This window comes from Anolis carolinensis, chromosome 2 (assembly GCF_035594765.1).
Source record: "Anolis carolinensis isolate JA03-04 chromosome 2, rAnoCar3.1.pri, whole genome shotgun sequence".
In the NCBI taxonomy this organism is placed as follows: domain Eukaryota; kingdom Metazoa; phylum Chordata; class Lepidosauria; order Squamata; family Dactyloidae; genus Anolis; species Anolis carolinensis.
In genome coordinates, this window is record NC_085842.1 from 107,922,152 (window position 1) to 107,949,711 (window position 27,560).

Genomic DNA, 27,560 nt, shown 5'->3' on the forward strand with positions numbered 1-27,560 from the left:
AGCAACGAGCAGGGGCTATTTTTTATTTTTAATTGACGGGTGCTCACCCCGCCACGGGCTGGCCTCGAACTCATCACCTCATGGTCAGAGTGATTTATTGCAGCTGCTCAACAGCCTGCGCCACAGCCCGGCTGTAAAAGCACAGGTTATAACTGCATGGTGATATTAGGCTGATTAAGCTAATGGTACAATTCAAATTCACCATTTACTGTTTCATTTTTGCTGCACTGGAAAAATATACATAATTTGGGGAGCAGAATAAAAGAAGGAACAGGATAGATTCTTGGGAACCAGTATTTCTTGCCTAAGAAAACAATGTGAAATGCATGCAGTTACCATAAGTCAGCAGGCAACTTGAGGACGCTACCTACATACGCAAAATATATTTAGAATAGGAACAAGTCTGAAAGATTTCTATTTGGGAAGATAAATTCCTACTTTTCCAGTTCCTTGCTCTGAAATATAGCTTTTGATATGTCTTAGAAAGTCCTGATTCAAGTACTATCCAGACCTAACCTTGCTCAGCTTTCAGGATCAGATGGATTTTTGTGGCTTTAGCGTATTTAGGCCCTTCAAATATAATCTATATGCCATAAATAGGTCATACTGATTTCAGTAAGAGATAGACTGGTGTGTATTTTTAAACTGCTACTTCTAATTAAAATTGATTCTCCTCTAATTATTATTTAATTAACTAGGTTTTGAATCAAAAATTATAAGCCTTTCTGATCTTTCTTGCAGAAGTAGGTCATATGCTGGCAGAAAGATTTTCATAAGAGAACTTCAAAAGAGGAAGATTTTCCAAACACAAAGATGCAGTACTAGATTCCACACTTATGATACATTTGTTAAACGTGCAGGATCCCTTGCAAGTCAACATATAGTGTCTTTACAAATGCTGGAAGTGCTCTTCTACTGTTGTTGTATGACTTCAAGTCATTTACAGTTAAAACAACTCCAATGTAAGCAGGAGTACCTAAGGTCAGTCGCCCAGTGGGCTTCCATAGCCAAACGGGTATCCACACTCTGATATCCAAAGTAATTGTCAAACGCTCAAGCCACTTACACAATGCTCATGTTGCTTTATCCACAGTATAAAACTATACTTCCTATATGTTATTTGGGGAATTTGCCTACCAATAAGTGTTTGAAAGACACAGTAAATACTTGATCTTTTAACCTTTCATGCCAAATAGTTGAATATGTGTGAATGGTTTTTAATTGTGAATTTTTAAAAACGCTGTTTATATTTAATTCTGTATTAATGTTTGTATATTTGTATATTTTAAATTGTGTGCTAATGCTTTTATGTTAAGCTGCTTTGAGTCTCCTTCAGGAGAGATAAAGAAGGATATAAATAAATATCACAACAACAACAATAATAATAATACAGTAATAATAATAATAATAATAATAATAATAATAATAATAATAATAATCTCTAATTGATTTCCTGGAACATAATGAATATATCCAGGAATACTGTATTTACCCGAATCTAATGCTCACCTTTCTTTGCTAAATTACCTTGCTAAAATTGGGGTGCGCATTAGATTCGCATAATAGGATAATCTTAGTGCTGAACCAAAGCCATAGGGGAAACTGCTTCAGGAGCACCTGAAGCTTCTATTTGAGGTATGTCATCTGTAATTTAATTGTCATAACCCAATGCTATTTAATCCTGGGATTTGTAATTTGATGGGGCATCTACACTCTTTGGCAGAGAAGGCTCAAGGCCTTGTAAAACTATAGCCCCCATGACCCCATAGCATTGAACCAAGGCAGATAAAGTGGGTTCATGCTGCAGCACAGATGTACCCCAAGCTTTCTTTGCTAAAAGTTTTTTTGTGTTCTAACACAATTGGTTTTAAATAAGGAATTCTAAGCAGGCATCAACTGCAATGTGCACCTTTTTGTCCAAATTACAAAGAGTGCACCTTTTGCTGCTGCGCATTATATTCGTCAGCAAATACTCTTTGGTTTTGGGGTGTTAAAAATTAAAGTGTACATTAGATTCAATGGCACATTAGACTCACGTAAATACGGGTATTTACATAGGCTCATAGCCTATGTCCGCCCCAGGAGGCTTATGGAACCTGATAGGTTCCTGATGGCTCTTGGGGATTGTCCTGCCACAGAGATAGTTGATTTTGTCAAAGCCCTGGTATCTCTGGAATGGAGAAATGACCAGGGCAGTTGACACAATCGCTCCTGAACACCCCCTCTCTTCTCTCAGAGCCAAACCAGCCCCTTGGTGTAACGAGGAGCTGGCAGCGATGAAGCAGAAGAGACGAAGACTAGAGCATCATTGGCACCAGACTCAAAGTGAGTCCGACCTAGCATGGGATAGAGCTTATTTAAAAGCCTTTTCCGTGACAATGGAAGCAACAAAAAAGAATTCACATAACTGCCAACACTGCATCCGCAAAGAACCGCTTGTCCGAGCTGTTCCGAGTGGTCCAGGGTTTTCTGCACTCGTCACCAAGTGGGATGATCTCTGACCTCTCAGTGGCTCATTGTGAGGAATTTGTGGATAAAGTCGTGTGTATCCTAGACCCTTGCCCTTCATGGCTGATAAAACTTGCCAAAGGGGAACTGGCCGAGTGGGTCAAAATGGTGGTTAACGCCTCATTGGCCCAAGATGTAATTCAAACTAGCCTAAAAGAGGCAATAGTAAGGCTCATTTTAAAAAAGCCATCACTTGACCACTCAGACATGAACAACTTCAGGCCAGTGTCAAATCTTCCCTTCCTGGGCAAGGTTTTGGAACGAGGGATTCCTGGACGACGAGGATTATCTTGATCCATTGAAGTTTGGTTTCAGGCCTGGCTATGGGACTGAGACCGCATTGGTCTCCTTGGTAGATGATCTATGTAGAAAACTAGATAGGGGGAGTGTGTCCCTTCTGGATCTCTTAGACCTCTCAGTTGCATTCAACACCATCGACAATGGTATCCTTCTAGATTGCTTCGCGGAAATGGGACTTGGAGGCACTGTTTTGCAGTGCTTCGAATCCTTCCTAGACAGTCAGGTTCAGAAGACAGTGCTGGGGGACTCCTGCTTGACCCCATGGCCTTTGTCCTGTGTGGTCCCAGAGGGTTCAATTCTGTCCTCCATGTTATTTAACATCTAAATAAATCTGCTGGGAGAGATCTGTATGCAGATGACGCCCAACTCTGCTATTCTTTTCCACCTGATGCCAAGGATGCCGTCCTGACCTTGAACCGATGCCTGTTAGCTGTGATGGACTGGATGAGGTTGAACAGCTTGGAATTGTATCCAGACAAGACGGAAGTACTGCTGGTCAGCTGTAGGGCTGATCACTGTATTGGGTTGCAACCTGTACTTGATGGGGTCATACTCCCCTCGAAGGCAGGGAATCAGCGCTGACCCTGGAGGCCCAGGTGTCGGCAGTGGCCAGGAGAGCCTTCATACAGTTAAAACTCATGCGCCAATCTGGTCATATAGTACACGCGTTAGTCACATCCAGACTAGATTACTATAATGCGCTCTACGTGGGCTGCCCCTGAAGAATGTTCAGAAACTTCAACTGGTTCAAAAGTCAGCTGCTAGACTGCTCACGGGAGCAGAATATAGAGAAAAAACTACTCCGCTCCTAAAGCAGCTACACTGGCTTCCGGTTTGTTTCCAGGTGCAATTCAAGGTGTTGGCTTTAGCCTACAAAGCCCTACAAGCTCGTTTGATGGGAATGAGAGGGCCTTTTTGGTGGTGGTAATAGGCACCGTCAGTCTGATAAATATTTTGATAATACTTGACAAATAACTCCAGTGGTCAGAGGCTAAGGATATCTTTAAATGGTGCTTGCTGTAAGTTTTTAAATTGTTTTATTTGATAAGTTAATTGGGTTTTTTATATCGGGATATGATGTTTTAACTGATTATGTTTGTGGTCAGATGTATTTGTATGAATTTTATATGATGTACACTGCTTTGAATCCCACCCATGGGAGAAAAGCGGGATAAAAATGAATAAATAGTAATAATAATAATAATAATAATAATAATAATAATAATAATAAGTACAGTGAATTCACACCTGAAACCCACATAATTACCTATATACCCAGGCATACACGCTCAGTTGAATGTGTGTGTAAATCTTCAACAGATATAAGAACAGAAACACTGTCTTTGTTTAAAAGATTAAACTTACATGAATCTGAAGTCTCTAACAGTCTCTAACATTGCCATAAACAAACAATTTTTTCCAAAATCACAAGACTGAAAATGGTCATAATCAAAGCCTGAAAGTCAAATTGTTAGATCCATATGTTTTTAAGGACTCCCTGAAAGAATTCTGTTTTTGATAGTGTAATTTTCTTAAACAAGAATGATAAAACCATACTTCAACATATAGATATTTGCCTTTTGTTCTCGATGATCATCTTGAAGGATTCATTATTATTGTTCAGATCATGGTAATCAAAATCCAAGCTGACATGCTTTCTTTATTTCTTACATTTATACCCTGCCTTTCTGCTGAAAATGTCACTTAGGCCATTCTAAATCAAACCAAAATGAAAAGTAATAAATTTAATAAAAACGAATTGAAAGAACCAGCACCCTCTGAAAATAGAAGAATGTAAAGTAGCTTAGTTTAAGTTCAGTTATCTGTTTCAAAACGTGGGTGGGGTTTTTTTTATTCTTAAGCTCAATTTGTCCAGCTATTTTGAAATCTACTTAGTGCTTTCTTAAAAAAAAAAAAAAGAACAATCACATTAAGTTTGTGTTATGCACCATGCCCAAGCACAAGGACTTCCTCACCTCTCTCTGGAAAAATATGCTGCATTTCAGGGGGACAGAACCAGAGGGAAATCTGCACCTTACTGCACCAAATAAGTACAAAAAAATGATGCCTTCTACTTAGGCTCAAGTTACTATGGATTTTTATTGATTGCAAATTACATTTGCACTTTTCACTTTTCACTCAGTACTCAATCAAGTTGAAAGTGAAAAAATTACATACAGCGAAAGGGACCAAAATGATCAAAGATTTGGAAGCCAAGCCCTATGAGGAATGACTGAGGGAGCTGGTATGTTTAGCTTGGAGAAAAGAAGACTGAGCAGGAATATAATAGCCATGTTTAAATATTCGAAAGAATGTCACATTGAGGATTGGGTTTCCTATGACTGAATACTAGGACATGGAGCAATGGAATCAAATTTCAGGAAAAAAGGTTCCACCTAAACATTAGGAAGAACTGTTTGGCAGTGGAATGTATTACCTCAAAGCAACATGGAGTGGAGTCTCCTTCTCTGGAGGTTTTTAAGTGAAAGCTCGATGGCCATCTGTCAGGGATGCTTTGATTCTGTCTTCCTGTATGGCAGGAAGTTGGACTGGATAGCACTTGTGGTGTCTTTCAACTCTATTTTCCTATGATTATATTAGGGCCAGTAACCCATGCATAAGTAAATGTATACATTTTGAATCTTCTCAAGAATAGATCCATGGATGATTTTTTTTTCACCAGCCTTCATTTTGCTTATGATTCCTATTTTGGTGGCCATATATAGCTCTATGTTCTTTACCATATTGGCAGTTATGCTTTAAAAAACTCCCCAGATAATTTTTTTAAAATTCCAGTTAGGCAGAGGATTAGCAAGGGGGATGCAAAACACTTTGGAAAAATGAAATTTTTGTCAGAGATTAATATATTCATGGTATGCAAGAAAATGACTACAGCAGTCTGGAAATTTGCCCAGAGAAGATATTTTTAAGAAACAAAGACACTATGTGTTGAGAATGGATGAATATTACAGTCAAGGAACCTGGCTATATGCCAGTTTAGATACATACTTTGGCCTCAGTCAAATAAATCCTTTGTTTCAATTAGTTATATAGTACTATGTACTTGATATGAAGTCTTGGTATACTTGCTTTTAAGCAGCTAAATGATTAGTAAGTATTGATCACATTCGTAGGTAGACAATCACAGACAGGTCCTTTTAGTTCACATTGCTCATAAAGAAATATGGATTGCACAATAGCTAGACAATCAAAACAATGAAATGAACCACAGCATAGCCAAAAATAGACAGAAAGACAAGCTCCATAAAATGTATGGCTTTGACAGAATGCCTGATAATTTATAACAGGAAGAAAAAAGTTTCCCATCTAACATTTATTTTTATAACTTCCAATAAAGAAGGCCTGTCATTTTAAAAAATTAAACTGAAGATACACTTCAATCTGGGCATAAGTATTAAGAACAACAGATGAACCTGAAGACCAGGTTGTGTTGGTTATTATCTGTAATGGATCAGATGGTCAGGTTGCTTACCTGTAACCATGTTTCTTCGAGTGTACTCTGTGAATTCACACTAATGGAGAAGGCTGCGCCTGCGCAGGCTCCAACGGAAAACTCTTCCAAGCTAAAGTTTGAATTTTGGCGGTAGCTATGCCCCTCTCCCCGCAGGACATATAAGGTAGCCCTGGGCGTCCGCTCTCCAGTTCCTGCACTGCAAAGGCAACGAGAAAGGGAGAGGTTTGCCAGTGGGGATGGAAGGGCGGGTTTGTGTGAATTCACAGAGTACACTCGAAGAAACATGGTTACAGGTAAGCAACCTGACCTTTTTCTTCATGTACTCTGTGAATGCACACTAATGGAGACTAGCAAACTGAGGTCCAGGACGGCAGGACAGAGCAAAGCAGACGAGTTGAATGTCCAAACTCCATATTTATTAGGACACGCAAAGAGCAGGAATAAGGCACAATGCAAAAAATGAGGTCAACATAGACCGAGAGCATATAATGTAAGACACAACAATGTCAAAGTGTATCCCCACCAAGCGGACAGCTGAGGAAGGCTAGGGAAAGTGCAAATAAAACAACAGTATTTCCAACAGGAGAGAAGAGAAGGTGTAGCTTGTCCCTAAAATAGGACCAAGGGGTAACAGACCTCAAGTAGTATAAATCGCTGCAGGGGAAGGAACAAAGTGAGCAGCGTTGACATAATGTAATTATATAAACATTGTGAAGGAGGAGGAGAAATAAACTTGTTATACAAACAATAACGTCTGGTGTGACATCAATCGCCTTCCTCCCCCTCTGTCTCTCTCTTTTTATTCTCTTTTTTTGTTGTTGTTGTTGAAGGGAAAAAACAATGACCCCTAGGCCAAGCAAGAGGACAAAACAGATCTGGCGAAAGCAGAGTCCTTTTGGGCCACAGAGTCCGTTCTATAGTGAAAGACAAACGTTAAGGGGTTCGACCAAATTGCTGCTTTGCAAATAGAATCAAGGGGGATGCCCCTGAGAAAGGCAGTTGAGGTAGAGAGGCCTCTTGTCGACCTCGGGCGGATCAACGGAGGAGGGCGTATGTGAGTTCAATGGCTTCCGTGATGGCTTCCGTGATCCAGTGGGAAAGTCTTTGGGAGGAGATTGGGTTACCCAGTTTATCCGGGGCATAAGCGACAAAGAGTCTCAGTGTCATGCGCGTTGCCCTAGTTTGGTCTCTATAGGAAAGAAGAGCCCTCCTTACATCCAGGAGGTGAAATCTCCAAGCGGAGAAGAAGGGTTAGGGAAAAAGGCCGGGAGCACAATGTCCTGATTTAGGAGAAAAGCAGAGACCACATTAGGAAGAAAGGTGATGTCCGGACGAAGGACAGTGCGGTCATGGTGAAAACGAAGGTAAGGTTCGTCCACTCTGAGGGCCGCCAACTCTGAAGGCCTACGGGCCGAGGTGATAGCAACAACGAAGGCTCCTTCCATTAGAGTAAGTGGAGGTCTGTTGTCGCCAGCAGCTCAAACGCCTGAAAGCCTGGTGTCGAAAGGGCTGAGGCGTGAAAAGAGGGAAATGATGAGGAAACCATCAAGTGCACTGGACGTGAGGTTGTTCGACCCCAAACTTCGAAGCCAAGATCTTAAAGTCGTGGTTTGATTTGAGTTTGTCGTCAGTGCCAGCATTGAAGAGTCCCAACTCATCAAAAGGTAGGTCCTCAATGACCTGTCTAGAGGATGAGGAGAGTCCAGACGATCTCAGCCAGGAATGACGACGGATGGCAACGGCATGGGCAATCATTTTGCCGGCAGTGTCACCAGTATGTTTAGCCATCTAGATCTGATGATGGGCTAAGGAGTCAGCTTCTTGCTGAAGCGTGCTATGGACCAACCGATCTTCATCAGAGAGCTTCGCAAAGAAAGGCTGGGCTTTTCCCCAAAGGATTGCTGGTAGCCACCCATACAAGCCCCCATACGTAGCCATCCTGCAAAGTAGGAGGGCCCCAGAGTAAAGCTTTCGACCTACAGCATCAAATCTTTTGCCCTCTCTGTCGGCCGGAGTATTGGACTGACGACCGGAAGACTGGGAAGCCTTGATAACCATAGAGTTAAGGTCAGGATGGTGTTTGGGCCATTCCATAGTGTCGTCGTCGGTACGGTACCAGGCCTCAATCCTCTTCGAAGTGGGCGGTATTGAGGATGGTGTTTTCCAAGAAGCTTGGATAACGTCCAATAAATACAGCAAGAACGGTAGGAGAGTAGCCGGAGGAGCTTGGGCTTGGACCATCTTGAAGACAGGGTCGGTCACAGCCTTAGAAGTCTGCTTGATTTCCATCCCTAGAGCGTCAGCCATTCTGACCATTTGATCAGAGAAAGTGTTGACATTATCTGTCGGAGAGGGAGGGTCGCATCGTGAGAAGGCGAGAGGTCGAGGCCCAGAGAGATGACAGAAGCTGAAAGGATGGGTTCTGGGTGATCGACATCGATCTCATCGTCCTCAGCCCCTTGAGGAGACCGAGGAGATGAAAGTACAGTCTCTGGAGAAGGCATAACCTCAAGAGTAAGAGCAGCAGGAGGCCAAGAGTCTTTGGAAGCCGAGGCTTGAGCCGCTCGGGCTAAGCAGGCCGTTTGTCTTCCCCGTTCTGGAGTTGAGGTCAGGAGAAAAAGTTGCCGAGGTTGAGGGCAGAGACTCCACATGAGAGTGAACCGAAGTCACTGAGGCCAAGGAGCTCGAGATCGAGGAGGGTCCCACCCTACCAGACCGAGTTAACACCATAGCCGTAGTCACCGTGCACGGCGGTTTAGAAGGCTTAGCTGCCTTAGAAGACCTGGAGGCCCTAAAGGAGACTGAAGAAGCCTTGGCGGCCGGCGCCGACATCGCCCTGGAAGTAGAAGGAGTAGGGTCCTGCGCAAGCGACCTCTCATAGAGCGCCGCCCTAAGTCTGGCCGCTCTGTTTTTCCTCACTTGAGCCGTGAGAGCTAGGCAAAAGCAGCAAGTACCGACAACATGGGCCTCACCAAGGCAGAGGAGGCATTTGGCGTGGCCGTCCGAGTCCGGAATCCTAGCGGCACACTGAGTGCAACGCTTGAAGCGCGTGGTAGACATCAAGAACGAAGAATCCGAAGTGAGCCTTGCGGCGGAAAAAAATGAACTGGAGAGCGGACGCCCAGGGCTGCCTTATATGCTGTGTGGGGAGAGGGGCGTGGCTACCCACAAAATTCAAACTTTAACTTGGAAGAGTTTTCCATTGGAACCTGCACAGGAGCAGCCTTCTCCATTAGTGAGCATTCACAGAGTACACAAAGAAAAAAATAAATCTTAAGGGAAAAACATAGAACTGTTTATCTTGAAAAGACACTACCTGGAATGGTGCATATTGAGTACCCCATTATTATAATAATGTATTTGTAATTATTTATTTCACACATTTAATTATTCAATATATTTTTCACTGTGTACAACTAATACTCTCATGCCTCAATGTTTATTTGAAAAATCCAAGTCATTCATCTTGAGGAGAGCAAGGCAGGAATTACAAAATGTACATACAGGTATACCTCGATTTATGAAGTAGATGTATTCCTGGGTTTTACTTCTTTGACACTTGGGTACCTGAGACTAGTTCTTGTACACAAAAAGGAAAAATAGTTCAATGTATTTTTGCAAAGATTTTATTCAAAACTATGCACATGTGAAAATGAAACACCTAAAGTCTTGCATAAAGTGAAATATTTTGTTCACATATAAGCACACACAGATACAGTTGGATCACCTACGTAGAGCAGAACTGTTGCTGTTATAACATCTCTACTGTCACCACACTTTTTTCCTCAGGTTGGGACATAAAAAGATTTTCCACTCTTCCCCAGTCATCTTTATTCTATTGTTTTGTGCAGACATGTAACAACCCAATACTGAATGTCTCTGTTTATCCATCCCCCTTATACCAACCTCTCGATGTCATGGACAACTTCTACCTTAAGGGAAAACAAGAAAGAAGGTGTTGGACTAGACTCCCATAAAAAGACTTCGTTAAAAGGAGCTTTTTGACAGAAACTTTGTTAACTAAGCTATGCATTGACTTGCCTAACCACCTGCACTGTATAGTAACAAACATGTTTCAAAGGAAAAAAATAGCAGACTACACTTATGCATATTCAATCAGCTGAACATGGCTTTGATTTTGATGCCGCCTCAGGCATGCAGAAAGTTTCCTAATTAATTAAGAACATGCATGAGTAATACTAGTTTAGAATAGACAGTATCTTGTTAGTGAGCAGTAGTAAAGGCTAAATAAATGCTGTGGTACTTTACAGTGATATAAGCCAGAAATCAAAACAAGCAATTCCTTTTCAAGTTGCCAGTGAGCATACCCTGTCTAGTTTTTCATGCTGTTTCTATGGATGCCATTTTAAGCCTGTTATGCTCCCTTTTAGTCAGTAATCTGGCATTTAGTCCAAGAAGCAGCTTCTCGTAATAGTTGACAACATCATTTTGCAGAACTCTATAACAGATATGACTATCAGTCCTCCACACATCCCACCAAACCAGGTCACAAGACATGAAACAAAAATTGAATCTTTCTCCTCATGCACAGCACTCCTGTCAAAATGAGACCTAAAATATATTCTACTGCAACATTTTGCAGCATTCCAATCCAATGCATTGTAACTCCATATGTATCAAGAACAAACATCTTTTTTTCTGCCAGTAGTAAGGTAGCAAATGAAGCAGTAAATTGCAAGTTCAGAGATGGCATACAGAAGTATATTGCTACTCCTAGACTGTTCAGGAAATTAATTCACCACAGTCATGGCTTTCTTGCCTTAACAAGGTTAAAATCATCTTAGTGCAGCATTAATGCAAACCACAAATAAGAGATTCAACAACTGCAAAACATATTTGCTTAGTTTCTCCATAAAAAGCAAAATTAAACATAAATATTTATTAAACTGTTGATCCTGGCATAAACAAAGTAAAAAACAGGTCAGATAACAGAGATGGATAAGAGGAGTTCTGGAGAGCTAACAAAGCTACTAGGGAGAAGAATGTTCTAACACTTTTCACAGGTTTTCTTCTTACATTGATGATAAAGTTAGGCAACTGTTCTTTTCAAATGGTAATTCTAAAAGTAAGGCATTCAAGATTGGGAACCTGAATAACTTAACAAAAACTTATGTAGGTAAAAGTTTAGAAATCAGTTATTGAAGCCTGGGCAACTACAGCAGGAGCCAAAGACTCTTTTTATGTGTTGGTCAAGTGCTCCACAGAAATACTGCATCTATGTGTATTTATGTATATTTGAAATAAAGGGCCTTCTCAGAGCTTACTCCCAGGCATTTGAAAACGGAATGTTTTTAAAGAAAGTGCTTGTACACTGAAGCTGTGATTTCAGCTCCAGTCTCTTGTAACCATTTGAAATAAACTGTGAAGCAGTTGCCAGTTTATTTTTTTTAAAAATGGAATAGTTTCCTGTCTTATGCTTGCCCACTTCCTTTTTCCTATTCTCTGATTTTAGAGATAATAATCAGTAGGGCTGGGATTCATGTAGCCATTCAAATATTATTGTTCTCCACGTCCCAGTAGCTCTAGCCAGGATAAACAACAGTGAGGAACACTGGGAATTGAACAATATCTAGAAGATGCCATGATTACAATGTCTGGGATACATTCATTATAACTCCAACCACTATCATCCATTAATTCATCTAACATTTTAAAAAAATAGTACACACTAGCAGCCATCGCTGAATTCTAGAGCAGTGAATTCAGAATACACTATGTGACATACTTCCATATATCTGTTCTGAATATCCCAAAATTCAGCCTCCATTGGAGATTTTAGGATCTAGTATTATGAAAGGAGGAAATAACTTCTCCTATTTGCCTTCTTCAAACCTAGCATAATTGTATTTCCTGAACCAAATAGATCCAATGGTCAAGATTTACTAATATGCTTTGAAATGCAACAGTAGCAGAATTACTTTCTTATCCTCCCTCTCCTGCCATGGCTTTTCAGGGACCAGAAACTTTTATTTGGTTGATTTCTTAGTCCTCCTGAGACGGGATTTCCAGGGTTCACAAAACAATGGAGCTGTATGATTCCAGCTGAAGTATCAGAAAGTACACCACTTAATTTGGTCCAAACTGCCAAGTGTTCAAGATCAGGGCTTCTTAAACTTTTGCAACAGTGAGCCCTTTTAGTTCAAGAAATTTTTATGCGACCCCAGGTACATAGGTATATAAAATAGGTATTAAAAAAGTTAAATTCCAGTGAGGAGAAAGAATTACAAATAAATGGCAAATCACACCTTGGAGCTAAAGACACTCAGAGCACAACCTTTATGCAGTAAATACTGCATTATCAAAGAATAAAAATTCCTTAATATGTATTATCTTTGATCACTACAGTCCTTGAAAATAATGTAAATATTTACAATACAATCCCTAATGAATGTTAGGATTTCATTGCTTTTCCTATTTCTACTAACAAATTTTACTAATTCCCCTAAATCTTGTTATCTTAAAATATACCAGATTTTAAAAACAGTACTAAGAAATGTTTTCATATTTTTTAACAAAAAGTAAATATATATGTATTTTCCTGTAGTTAAGTAATCCTAAATACTAGATAAATTTAATTTGAATATCTAAGTATATTATTCATTCCACATGCTTAAATTAAGAATACGATATTTCAAACAGTATATTGTCCTAGAACTTTCATAACAAGAAACAAATTATCTATATTGAACCTAATTCATTCAATAGGTAAAATTAAAAAGACTTGTTTTAAGGACTAAATTACTCTTTCTAAACATATATCAATGATGTGAGAATAAGCATCTTAGAAACACTGGGGGCCTAGAAAAAAATAATGGGGGTCTAGTGGAAGTTCAATGTTCTGTAGCCCCAGCTGTTTAACCAAGGTCAATCCAGTATAGCTGATTGAGAAAATGCTAAATTTTACCCAATTAAAAAGTGTGAAATTAAGTATTTGATATGAATACTGGATTATTCCCTAGGGTAGCCAGAAAGTGAAAACAATACTGAGTTTGGGAATTAAGCTGGCAACATGTTTTAATGGAAGACATAGCATAAAATATATAGGCAGGTGAATGACAGTTAAATCAGAGAGAAAGCATGGAAATCATACCACAAATTAAGATGAATGCAACTAAACAGCTGGCTGACAGCAGAGCAAGGAGGAAGAAGGAGGTGATAACAAAATGAACAATCAGAAATGGTGGGCAGAAGATGGAAGATTGATTTTAACCTATCTCAGGTTCACGGAAACAAATTAAGAAGAAATCATCAGTAGCATATTTTTAAAAGTTTTCCCCATCTTCATTATATGTTGTGGATAGCTCAGATGAGGAGGTGATGTTTGAAAAGCCAGCATTTGAGCTGGAGCCCAGCAGTGCCCAGCAGCTTCCTCAGCTGAGCCTGTGGAGGAAGTTACCACTTCTCAGCCTACAGATTAAGTATATGCAAGTTCATTTGAGCAGGCAGAGGAAGGGCAAAACATTCCGGCTCTTTTAGACTTGTGAAGGTCCTCCGGGTGAGCAGAAAAACGAATTATCAATAGGCAACACCTGAGAAGTTAGCATAAAAGGTGCCCAAGAGTGGCACATTGTTGCTGGCAGCAACTTCAGTGTTTGGAGCTGTGACCTTGGGTTATCGGGGAACTCTGGTGTTGTGAACTTTGCACTATCTCTTAGACCCTGGCATTTGGATTTTTGGATTAACCCCGGATTCTAGATTTTATTGAAATCAACTCTGGATCTTGGAACAGACTATTAGCTTCCCTAGTGTTATTCCTCTTGGCTGGATTTTTTAGTTTGGACTGTTTGCTAACCTCCTGTTTGGAAATGGGGTCTTGACTATATGATATTACATTTCAACAGCTACAGCTCTACCCAGAGAAGACACCTCAGTTATACCCCAGATCAAGTAAATAAAATGCTCTCTAGGTTCTCAACCTGTGGGTCCCCAGGAGTTTTGGCCTACAACTCTCAGAAATCCCAGCCAGTTTACCAGTTTTTCTGAGAATCGAAGGCCAAAACATCTGGGGACTCACAGGTTGAGAACCACTGCTCTAGGAAGAAATGCCTGTAAAAATAAAACTAAGAAGGAAAAGGCTAGAAACTTCAAGGAAGATGACTGGAAGTCAAGACCAGGGAAAATTCTTTTCTTTTCCCCTTTTCTATTTTTTCTTTTTTTTCTCTCTCTCTTTTTTTCCATTTTCTTTGTCTCTTTCCCTTTTTTTCTTTTTAATTTTGATTTTGGATTTTACACTGATAGAAAATTTTCAATAAAGATTATTTTTAAAAAAAATTAGCAATCTATGTCCAGACCCAATTTAAAGTGCTGATAAGCCTGTGGCGGAATAAGCACACGATCATTAAAATAAAAAATATCCCTGCTCGTTGTTGACCTAAGCAACCCGAAAGAAAGTTGCATCTATCAAGTAGGAAATTTAGGTACCACTTATATGTGGGGAGGCTAATTTAACTAATTTACAACACCATAAAAATCATCCAGCAACATTTGGAATGAGGAAGTCGGCATCACAGTGGATGATGAAGCAGTTGCTCCCCCTGTGGCCGGAATCGAGCATACCCTCAGGAAGCTGGAAAAGGTTAAATTGCCTTTGTGTCTGTCTCTGTCTCTGTCTCTATATTCATATGGCATTGAATGTTTGCCTTGTATGTGTTCATTGTGATCCGCCCTGAGTCCCCTTCGGGGTAAGAAGGGTGGAATATAAATACTGTAAATAAATAAATAAATAAAGCAAAAATGGTCAGAACCAAGTCATCTTAAGAAACATCTTTGCTCATACAATCTTGCAGCAGGAGCAAATATTAAATTGGAACATAGTAGAAATAGAAGCTATTCAGCAGAGTCACCACAAACATAAAAATTTCTACCCAGGACAATTTAACAAAAACTATTTACAGTGGCTGTGTTTATGAAACTCCCTCCTCCTAAAAATCTATGCCAGTGGACTTGCAGAAACTACACCTTTTAAATACTTCTAAAATATTTGAAACATAACTGCAGTGAGACTATAGGCAACTGGAGAAATATTCACGGAAGGAGGAGGTAATTCCAGCATTCCTCAGTAATTTATCTGCAGCTAGCAAGAGGAATTTTAACAACATGTCTGCTCTGATGGATGGCAAACAACAGGAACTGTACACATTTAACAGAGAGTTCATTTTAAAAAGAGAGTTCATTTTTTAAAAAGCCTTTCCAAATGTCATCATTCCCAGCAGCTTGAAGACATACCTTCTGATATTCAGAATTAAGTTATCTTTGTACTTGCACTTTTGTTAGGGTAAGGCTAAAATCTTAAGCTTAACTTAGGCAACACAGTTGAGAAACACAGACAAGTGGCTTATTCATAGGTGCCTGTTAGCATAGAACAAGAACCATTATTTTAAGTATCAAAACAGCCATCTACTGTACTTCCAAATCCTACGAGAACAACTTTCAATATTATCTATCATTTCACTTCAGCCCCATAGAAAGACAAATATGTGCACCAAGTATCCAAAACTGGCATAGGTGATGCAAATACATAAAAATATGGGAGGTAAACTCACTGAAAGATAGCTGCTAACATCCACGTTATCGGTGATGGTCTGACGTTCTCCTCGCTGATTAATCTTCCTAAACCTCCTTCGAGATTGACGGAGGGGCAGTTCCCTTTGCAGAATATTGTCCTCATTCTCTTTTGAGTTATCCACCTGAAATACATGTTCAGGATCTTGATTAAACATCCAATTTCTCCATATCACTGAAAGTCTATGCAATTTTGAAAAACTCATGAGGACAGGCACAACATGAACTAGGAATGAGAGATCGCCATAAGGCAAGTTATGCAAGTTTCTGAACCTGGAGCTTTACGCCTTCGATGAAGTTGTTATAATGAGCTGGGAGGCCACAGCTTCCTTCCTGGAAACAGCATTTGAGAAAGAAAGAAAAAAGCTATGCAATACTACTTAGCCAGCTATAAAAACTGTTCACTATACTCAGATACCATATTAAAAACAGAATACCGTGTTTCCCCAAAAATAAGACAGTGTCTTATATTAATTTTTGCTCCCAAAGATGCTCTAGGTCTTATTTTCAGGGGATGTCTTATTTTTCCATGAAGAAGAATTCACATTTATTGTTGAACAAAAAAAGAACATTTATTATATACTGTACAGTAGTTGTCATCATAAACCAGCATAACCAGACAAACTGTGAATCCTATCAAGAATTTCTTATTACTACCATTATTTCCATGTATATGGTACATACATTTATTGATCCTGAACGCTCTGGTGTTCTGTTTGATGGGCATGCTTCCAAACAAAAACTTTGCTAGGTCTTCCTTTCGGGGGAGGCCTTATATTTAGCAATTCAGCAAAACCTCTACTAGGTCTTACTTTCTGGGGATGTTTTATTTTCAGGGAAACAGGGTAGTATATAGCTACAGCATAAAAGACACTAGCGTTATCACTACATATTGGTGTTATTACTTATTGCAAATACCATTTTCTTTCAAACAGTTGCTAAACAACATGCCTAAAACAAAAATTATTTTTAACAAAAAACACAAGATATTTTTCAATTTAAACTGTACTATTAGTCATTCAAACTTATGAGCATGAATACAGCTCACCATACACAATTCATGAGCCATTCACCACTCACTATTTCAGTATTTTGCAAGTATAAAGCAAATTTTAAAAAGAGGTCAAAATGGTCAATAAACTAAGATCTTATTAAAGTCTTACCTGCAAACAAACTCTGTCAATTCAAGTTTTTTAGAGCTGTTTTAAGCTATATTAATTCAGGCTGCCCATGCCATTTCCCCCTCTCTCATTGTGTCTTTACACTATAAAAAGCAAGCCCTATCTTCACATGTCCTTTTGAATCTCTGCAGGAAACAGTGGAGACAGAGACGTGTATATAAACAAAAACTGACAAAATTGTCCATGCAGAAACTCAAATATGTGCAAAAGGTGTTTGTGAAGGAAACTAAATATGGCCTAAATATGATAACCGTCACTGCAACTGGCTGAAATGTGTCAAGAATCAGGAAAGTAGCAATAAGGGCAGGCTGCTTATCTATAACTGTGTTTCTTCGAGTAGTCACGTGTGAATTCTCACAACTGGGTTATACTGTACCTACACAGTACCCTAAAGGGAATTTCCAAAACCTTTAGTGGTTTGGATTTTGGCAGTCACTTCACCCCCTCTCTCCCGAGCATAAAGGTTCCCGATCATTGGGAGGCTCCTCATTTCCATGGTCACATTTGCAGTCTTAGAGGAAAGTACCATGGCCCAGAAGAGAGAAAGGACAGGGTTGTGTGAATTCATGGTTGACCACTTGAAGAAATACAGTTACAGGTAAGCAACCTATCCTTTTTCGTGGTCTCCATGAATCACACAACTAGAGACTAGCAAACTGAAGTACTGGAGGAGTACTAACAAACTGAAGTAAATGCCACATTAGTCAGTTGAAGGTAAACCAGTGAACTTTTATTAAAGAACCATATTAGTGAAACTCATATAAACTAAAGTGCATAAGAAGAGAGGTCTCAACACATAATATAGTGCAATGAACTTTAAAAGGTTTCTGTGCTATTAACAATAAACCATGAACAGTATTTATACAGAAAAATGTTTGTGCAGGAGACCATTTCACATTCGGGTATTTGAAGATGTTCAATGTGTTATAGAAGGCTTTCATGGCCAGAATCACTGGGTTGCTGTGACTTTTTTGGGCTGTATGGCCATGTTCTAGAAATATTCTCTCCTGACGTTTCGCCCACATCTATGGCAGGCAACCTCAGAGGCTGTGAGGTATATTGGAAACTAGGCTAGTGAGGTTTATATATTTGTGGAATGTGCAGGGTGGAAGAAAGAACTCTTGTCTGCTGGAAGAAAGTATGAATGTTGCAATTAATCACCTTGATTAGTATTTGATGGCCTTGCAGATTCAATGCCTGGCTGATTCAAGGCCTGGGGGAATCCTTTGTTGGGAGGTGTTAGTTGGCCCTGATGTTGCATATTTTCAAAGTGTTGGACTTTAATTAGTGTCCTGTTTTTAGAGTTTTTAAAAACTGGTAGCCAGATTTTGTTCTTCAATTTTTTTGTCAGTTCCTGCATTGAAAAGCCTGCTTTCATTGAATGGCAAAAAGTTTTCCAATCATGTCTTCTGTGTGTTTGCCATCTGCGTCTGATGGCATGCGCAGGAAATGGCTTCTTGACTGAGTATAGAGAGAGCTGAGTGGTCCTCCTCTGAAGGTTTTGCAAGGAAGGGGGCTGCCTTCTCCCAAATGTCTACTTCATATTTAAGCCTCATAGTTGCCTATATGGGCTAGTAGGGAAGCAGCAGAGTATAATTTTCTCCTGATGGAGTCAAACTTTTTGCCTTTGTAGTTCGGGGCGGAGCAGGTGATGGAAGCTTGCAGTGTCATCTACTTGATATCAAGCTTCAATTTTCTTTGAGGTTGGTGGGATGGTTGATGGAGTTTGACATGAAGCCTTCAATACCTTGAATATGTATGGAAGGAATGGTAGCAAGGTTGTAGGTGGGGTCTAGCTTTGGACCCCCCAGAACACTGGGTCATCCACTGCAGCCCTAGGACTGTCGCTATCCTCAGAACTTGGTCCACGAAAGCCTTGGCGTTGTCAGTTGAGAATGGGGGCTCAATATTGGATACATTTGGTTATGGAGAGATGTCAATCCCAAACAATAGAAGGGATGCAATAGATTCCACATCAGATTCATGGTCAGAGTGGGTGGATTGGCTGTGAATCGATGTTGGGGAGGGATTTGATGTCTATGGTGCCAGTTTCGCCATTGTGGAGCCACAGGGGATTCTTTGTCCACTGGTGTTGGTAACCATCTGTGGTGAGAAGGGTTGGCTGTATGTAAGGATTCCTGGGCCAGTTGAGTGGTCTAGCGCCCTTTTTGAGGAGTGGCCTCCATCAAACCAGGGGACCCTTATTGGATTTGAAATAGTTGGTGATGGCATGATGCGGATAGTGCTTTAGGAGTTGGAAGAGACAGTAATGACCACTGCCTCGACCAAGCGGTGAGGGAAATCCGGGACCACAAGTTCTGAAAGTTCCATGGGTAGAGGTGGTAAGGGAGATGTCTGCGTCAGTGACAGTGATTTACTGGCTCTGGAAACTCGAGAGGAAGCGACCAACGGTGGAGGGGAAGATTCATTATCAGAGGATAATGTGGATGGTTGAGGATAAGTATCCTTCCTACTTTTTGCCTCCTTTTCTCTTTGAATCCTGCTTCATTCATATGCCTTTCCCGGGGTAGGGGGTACCAGTGAAAGAGGGTGCCTTGGGTGCTTCTCACAGAGCAAGCTCTAGTGGCTTCCTTCAAGGAGAACTTTAGGGCAGTGTGCATTAATGAAAAAGATGGCAGTGCCCCCGACATGGATGGTCATGGAGAACTGCAAAAGCATGCAGTGGAAGCTAAAGATATTTGATCCAAAGAGCTCCCAACTCCAGCAGCAAATGAAAAAGAACTGAGGAACCTGCCAGCGAGTCACCACCTTTACTCCTGAGGGAGAGGGGGTGGGATTACCGCCACAATTCAAACTGCTAAAGCTTTTTGAAATTCCATTAGGGTATTGCTCTGGCGCAGTATAACCAAGTTATGTGATTCAGGGAAACCACAAAGAAGAAATATAGACAACTAAAAGCAACTATGATTACTATTTTTCGTTTCTGTTAAAATATTTCAAAAAGTTTATCATGCTGTATCAGCCCTGGTGGTCTACTACATAACTGCATGGTTATGCTGCAATATAAAAAGGAACAACTATTTAAAAAAAACAGCTGGAGTCAATCAGTCCCAAAGGCTACATCTAAGCAGAGTTTATAGCTTTCAAATCAAACTGAAGAATTAGGAAGGCACTAAGGTCAGGTTGCTTACTTGTAACCATGTTTCTTCGAATATACTCTGTGAATTCAGACTAATGGAGAAGGCTGCGCCTGCGCAGGCTCCAATGGAAAACTCTTCCAAGCTAAAAGTTTGAATTTTGGCAGTAGCCACACCCGTCTCCCCGCAGGGCATATAAGGTAGCCCTGGGCGTCCGCTCTCCAGTTCCTGTGCCGCAAAGGCAATGAGAAAGGGAGAGGTTTGCCAGTGGGGATGGAAGGGCGGGTTTGTGTGAATTCACAGAGTACACTCGAAGAAACATGGTTACAGGTAAGCAACCTGACCTTTTTCTTCGTGTACGCTGTGAATGCACACTAATGGAGACTAGCAAACTGAGGTCCAGGACGGTGGGACAGAGCAAACCCGACGACGAGTTGAATGTCCAAACCCCATATTTATTAGGATACACAAAGAGCAGGAATAAGGCACAATGCAAAAAACGAGGTCAACATAGACCGAGTGCATATAATGTAAGACACAACAATGTCAAATGTATCCCCCACCAATTGGATAAGTCTGAGGCAAGTGAAATAAAACAGTATTTCAAACGGGAGACAAGATAAGGTGTAGCTTGTCCCTAAAATAGGACCAAGGGGTAACAGACCTCAAATAGTATAAATCGTTGCAGGGGAAGGAACAATGTGAGCAGCGTTTACGTAATGTAATTATGCAAACATTATGAAGGAGGAGAAATAAAGCTTGTTATACAAACAATAACGTCAGGTGTGGCATCAATCGTGTCCCTCCCTCTCTTTCTCTCCTTTTTTTTTGGAAAAAAGGCAATGACCCCTAGGCCAAGCAAGAGGACAAAACAGACCTGGCGAAAGCACAGTCCTTTTGGGCCACAGAGTCCATTCTATAGTGAGAGAAAAATGTTAAGGGGTTTGACCAAATAGCTGCCTTGCAAATAGAGTCAAGGAGGATGCCCCTGAGAAAGGCAGTCAAGGTAGAGAGGCCTCTTGTCGACCTCAGGCGGATCGAGGGAGGAGGAGGGCACTTAGCCAGTAAGAAAGCAAGTTCAATGGCGTGCGTGATCCAGTGGAAGAGTCTCTGAGAGAAGATTGGGTTACCCAACTTATCCGGGGCATAAGCGACAAAGAGTCTCGGTGTCTTGCGCATTGCCCTAGTTCGATCTCTATAAAATAGGAGAGCCCTCCTTACATCCAGAAGGTGAAGTCTCCGCTCAAGCGGAAAAGAAGGTTTAGGGGAAAAGGCCAGGAGCACAATGTCCTGATTTAAGTGAAAGGCAGAGACCACCTTAGGAAGAAAGGTGATGTCCGGACGAAGGTAAGGTTCGTCCACTCTGAGGGCTGCCAACTCTGAAGGCCTACGGGCCGAGGTGATAGCGACCAAGAAGGCCACATTCCATGAGAGTAAGTGAAGGTCTATTGTTGCCAGCGGCTTGAACGGGGAAGATGTGAGCTGCGAAAACACGAGTTCAAGGCTCCAACCAGGCGTCGGTGGCTGTGTCGGTGGACAAAGATTATTGTAGCCCTTTAGGAAGGTTTTAATGAGATGGTCGCCAAACAGGGACAGCCGACCATGGCATTGAAAGCACCAAGACAAGGCAGCCAAATAGGATTTCATAGAGGCGAGAGACAGCCTTCGCTCTGCGAGGGAGAGCAGGAAATCCAGGACCTCCGGTACCGAGGTCGGGAAAGTGTCAATGTCTCAGGATCGAAGGGAGGCACGAAACCGAGAGATCTTGTAGGCATAGGCCTGGGTCGTGGCCGGTTTGTGAGCTGTGCAAAGAACTCTTTGAAGGTCGGGATGGAGCGAGCTTAGGTGAGAATCCTCCAAGCAGTGAGATGGAGAGAAGGGATGTTGGGTTGGAGGATTTAGTCGTTCTGCCTGGACAGAAGATGAGGTAGGGACGGAAGGGAGTGAAAGGTCCCTTTGGAGAGCCAGATACCACGGTTGTCGTGGCCATGCCAGGGCTATCAGAATCGTCGTAATTGAGGCAAGGAGGAGTCTCTCTAACACCCTCAGAGGGAAGGGAGGGAACAGATAGAGCGGTTCCATCGACCAGTCCAAGAGGAAGGCGTCCCTGAGACATCCAGGAAGCGACGCCGGAGGAAGTCTCGCCCCGTATCGAGGTAGCTGTGCTAAGGGCATCGGCTAGGCCATTCTGGGGGCCTGGGAGATGGAGCGCCAGTAGGGAGACTTCATGGGCTATGCACAACTGCCAGATGCGGGTGGAGAGAAACATCAGCTTTCTCAAACTGGTGCTGTCCTGCTTGTTGATGTAGAACACCACCATTGTGTTGTCCGTTTGAATGAGAACAATCTTGTGGAGGATTAAGCGGGCAAAGGCCCTCAAGGCCTTGAAGATGGTGAGGAGTTCCAAGAAGTTTATATGATTGTTCCTCTCAAGAGGAGACCAGAGGTCCAGGATGGTGAGGCCGTCCATGTGAGCTTCCCAGGCGTAGTTGGGTGAGTCAGTGATTATGGTGAATGACGGGAGAGCAGGGTGGAATGGTAGACCTTTGCACACATTGGCTGGAGACTCCCACCAAAGAAGGGACCGGCAGACATGAGAAGGTATCGAGAGGAATCTCGAACTGGAGTGGTGAAATGGTTTGAAATTGTCTATGAACCACCTTTGCAGAGGTCTGAGGCGTAGTCTGGCAAAGGGGGTGACCAGCACCGTAGATGCCATATGTCCGAGAAGGACTTGGACGGATCGGGCCTAAACCCTCTGGTTGTGTTCGCAAACTGTGAGGTGATGACAGAGGGCGAGAAACCTGTTGGATGGAAGAGAGGCAGTTTGGACGATAGAGTCGAAGAGAGTGCCGATGAAGCGGATTTTCCTCAATGGGACAAGGTGAGATTTCTTGCCATTGAGCTGGAGGCCGAGAGTGTCCAACAGTTGGAGAGTCTGTTCGACATGGCGCTGTAGCACGATTGGGTCGGGTCCGACAAGAAGCCAGTCATCCAGATACAGGAACACTGAGATGCCTTGCTGTCTAAGGTGCGCCGCAACTATGCCTACCACCTTGGTGAAGACCCTCGGTGCCATGTTGAGGCCGAAGGGTAAAACGGTAAATTGGTAGGTCTGGTCGAGGACCTTGAAGCAAAGAAAACGTCTGTGGGCCTTTCGTATCGCAATGTGGAAATATGCATTGCATAAGTCTATGGACACTAAGTAATTTGCTTGTTGAAGCATCGGGAGAATGGATGCGATGGATACCATCCGGAATTTTGTTGGACGAATGAACAGGTTCAGAGCCCGCAAGTCCAGGATGAAGCGGAGACCTCCCCCTCTCTTTGGGACCATGAAGTATCTGGAAAAGGAGCTTTGAGGGTCCTGTTCGGATGGAGAAAGCCGAATAGCCCCCTTGGAGAGGACGCAGTCGATCTCGGAGTAAATTTCTGGAGAGGGATTGGTGAGGGAGATATGGCCTGTAGGAGGGAGTTTTTCAAACCCTAAGGCATAACCTTCTCTAACAATGCGGAGAACCCAAGCATCCAAAGTAATAGATGCCCACTGGTGACAGAAGGGGTCCAGACGGTCTGTGAAGAGGCAAACGTGCAGAGATGACGGGACGGAGGGTTGTAGAGGTAGTAGGGCAGCTGCAACAGTACCGAATGTGGAGGGTGGACACGAAGGTACGGCATCAGGTTCGACGATGCGTTTGAGCAGGGGCAGAGGTGGTTCGACCCCGTTGCTCTTGGGCCTGAGCCAAGCGGCGAGGTTGGTGTTGGCCTTGATGGCTCGAACCCGAAGACCGCCTGAAAGCCTGCTGTCGAAAGGGCTGAGGCGGGAAAAGGGGGAAACGATGAGGAAACCATCGAGTGCGCTGGACGTGAGGTTGTTCGACCCCGCACTTTGAAGCCAAGATCTTAAAGTCATGGTTTGATTTGAGTTTGTCGTCAGTGCCAGCATTAAAGAGTCCCAACTCATCAAAAGGTAAGTCCTCAATGACCTGTCTAGAGCAGGGATCCCCAAACTAGGCCCGGGGGCCGGATGCGGCCCTCCAAGGTCATTTATCTGGCCCCCGCCCTCATTTATAATATAATATTTTTATATCAGCTTTAATAATATAATATATTGTATATAAATATGATGTTGATAATAATATTATCATTTTATACAATATAATACTAATAATAATACCATATAATAATATTAATTATATGTTATATATTACACTAGTTTTACCCGGCCACGCATTGCTGTGGCTTATGGGAATCCTTTGTTGGCCAGGTGGAATAGCAGTGAATAGCCTTGCAGCCTCAAAGCCTGGCCGTTTTCTGGATTAGCTGGAGCTTTTTGTTGTATGAACGTAGAGGCATGGATGAGGGGTTGTGCTGCCAAGTTTAGTGTTTCTGGGATGTGTAGTTTTGTTGTTTTGTCCTAGGCCGAAATTTCATTACCCTTATATATATATAGATATAATATTACAGTATAGTGGTATAGTTCAATATAGTAATATATAATGCTAATATTGTGCTATGATAATAATATAATATATTGTATGTACATACAGCTGCTCTGAGTTCCCTTCGGGGTGAGAAGGGTGGGATATAAATGTAGTAAATAAATGTAGTAAATGAATATATAAATAAATAATTTTGGACTTAGGCTCGCCCAAAGTCTGAATTGACTTGAAGACACACAACAACAACAACAACAACAACAACAACAACAATCCTAATTAACCTGACTATCTCATTGGCCAGAAGTAGGCCCACACTTCCTACTGAAATCCTGATAGGTTTATGTTGGTTAAAATTATTTTCATTTTTAAATATTGTATTGGTCTTTCATTGTTATTGTTGTTGTTTTGCACTACTAATAAGATATGTGCAGTGTGCATAGGAATTTGTTTGGGTTTTTTTTTTTTTCAAATGATAATTCGGCCCCTCAACAGTCTGAAGGATTGTGGACCGGCCCTCTGCTTTAAAAGTTTGAGGACCCCTGGTCTAGAGGATGAGGAGAGTCCCGACGACCTCAGCCAGGAATGACGACGGATGGCGACGGCATGGGCAATAATTTTGCCGGCAGTGTCACCAGTATGTTTAGCCATCTGGATCTGATGATGGGCTAAGGAGTCAGCTTCTTGCTGAAGCGTGCTATGGACCAACCAATCTTCATCAGAGAGCTTCGCAAAGAAAGGCTGGGCTTTTTCCCAAAGGATTTGCTGGTAAGCGCCCATACAAGCCCCATAGTTAGCCATCCTGCAAAGTAAGAGGGCCCCAGAGTAAAGCCTTCGACCTACGGCATCAAATTGGACTGACGACCGGATGACTGGGAAGCCTTGACAACCATAGAGTTAGGGTCGGGATGGTGTTTGAGCCATTCCATAGTGTCGTCGTTGGTACGGTACCAGGCCTCAATCCTCTTTGAGGTGGGCGGTATTGAGGACGGTGTTTTCCAAGAAGCTTGGAAGAACGGCAAGAACGGTAGGAGAGTAGCCGGAGGAGCTTGGGCTTGGACCCTCTTGAAGACAGGGTCGGTCACAGCCTTAGAAATCGGCTTGATTTCCATCCCTAGAGCATCAGCCATTCTGACCATCTGATCAGAGAAAGCGTGGACATTATCTGTCGCAGAGGGAGAGTCGACCTCGTAGGCATCATGAGGGGGTGAGAGGTCGAGGCCCAAAGAGATGACAGAAGCCGAAAGGATGGATTCTGGGTGATAGATGTCTATCTCATTGTCCTCGGCCCCTTGAGGGGACTGAGGAGGAGATGAAAGCACAGTCTCTGGAGGAGACATAACCTCAAGAGCAGGAGCAGCAGGCAGCCGAGAGTCCTTGGAGGCCGAGGCTTGAGCCGCTTGGGCTAAGCGGGCCATTTGTCTTCCCCGTTCTGGAGTTGAGGTCGGGGGAAAAGGTTGCTGCCAAGATATTCGATGTTCAGGCATCGGTACCCTGACCACTGTTTGAGCAGAGTGGTGGGGTGAGTCCTGAATTTCATCTTCAGACAACTGCTGAGGGGGGGGACTGAGAAACATCTTGAGGCTGCTGGGCCAGTTCAATGGGCGAAGATCTCCTCGACGAAGTCACCGAGGAAGAAGGGATATCTCTTCGCATGGAGGCCGAGGAGGAAGAACATTGAGTCATCCGCCTCTTTGCTGGTGGCTGTTTAGAGGGCACCCTCATAGATTTGCCTGGTTACGGAGAAACTGGGCCGACAGCTGCTGAATCGGACTGGGCATGTCGAGATTCTTCTTGGGCCCTCTTAAAGGCAATCTTCATAGCTGAGGTCGATGGCAGAGACCCCACCTGGGAACGAACCGAAGTCACTGAGGCCAAGGAGCTCGAGGTCGAGGAGGGTCCCACCCTACCAGACCGAGCCGACACCGTAGCTGTAGTCACCGTGCACGGTGGTTTAGAAGGCTTAGCTGCTTTCGAATACCTGGAGGCCCTGGAGGAGACCAAAGGGGCCTTGACGGCTGGCGCCGACACCGCCCTGGAAGTAGAAGAAGTAGGGTCCGGCACAAGCGTCCTCTCGTAGAGCGCCACCCTAAGGCCGCTCTGTTTTTCCTCACTTGAGCCGTGAGAGCTAGGCAGAAGTGGCAGGTACCGACAACAGGGGCCTCGCCAAGGCAGAGGAGGCACTTGGCGTGGCTTTCTGAGTCAGGAATCTTAGCGGCACACTGTGTGCAATGCTTGATGCATGTGGTAGACATCAAGAACGAAGAGTCCGAAGTGAGCCCTGCAGGGAGAGAGGCGTGGCTACCGCCAAAATTCAAACTTTTAGCTTGGAAGAGTTTTTGTTGGAGCCTGAGCGGGTGCAGCCTTCTCTATTAGTGTGCATTCACAGAGTACACGAAGAAAGAAGTGTATATTACTGAAACCAATGAATCTTTAAAATGCTAGAACTTTGGATGAACGATATGCTAAATATTTTAAAGTAGTTGTTGAACTTGATAATGTAAGTTACCAAGATAGGATTTTGAGTATGTTATCTACAGATAGCCATTGGCTCTACTGCCCATTTCATTTATACAGCTGTTACGTAAAGTAGTTTACACTCCTTATAGTATACTAGCTGTGATCGGCCACACGTTGCTATGGAAAAATCTGGTGGTATGGAAAATAAAGTATTGAGGCATAGGTGGTAGTTACTATATGTTATTTCCTAAAGCTTGTGGATAAACAATATTTATGGTCGTACCTTTTTTTGTCTGTTGGAGGCAAGTATGAATGCTGCAATTAGCCAGAATGATTAACATGTAATGGCCTTTCAGCTTAAAAGCCTGGTTGCTTCATACCTGGGTAATCCTTTGTTGGCAGCTGTTAGCTGGGCCTGGTTAGTTTTATGTCTGGAATTCCCGTTTTCAGAGTGTTATTTTTTGCAATTTTGCCTGTTCACCTACTGTCTGTGTAGATGACGTGCTCAGACAGAAAG

The 27,560-nt window shown here is 42.4% G+C and overlaps 1 protein-coding gene across 5 annotated transcripts in view; it reads right to left on the reverse strand.

Annotated features, from left to right (window-relative positions):
* rapgef6 (Rap guanine nucleotide exchange factor 6) overlaps positions 1 to 27,560 on the reverse strand; it is a 260,059-nt gene that overhangs the window by 134,217 nt on the left and 98,282 nt on the right. For all 5 annotated transcript variants that reach the window (XM_008104747.3, XM_008104745.3, XM_008104746.3 and 2 more), the window contains exon 6: positions 15,847 to 15,990. In XM_008104747.3, coding sequence (XP_008102954.2) covers positions 15,847 to 15,990 — 144 coding nt within the window. The remainder of the gene's footprint in view (positions 1 to 15,846; positions 15,991 to 27,560) is intronic.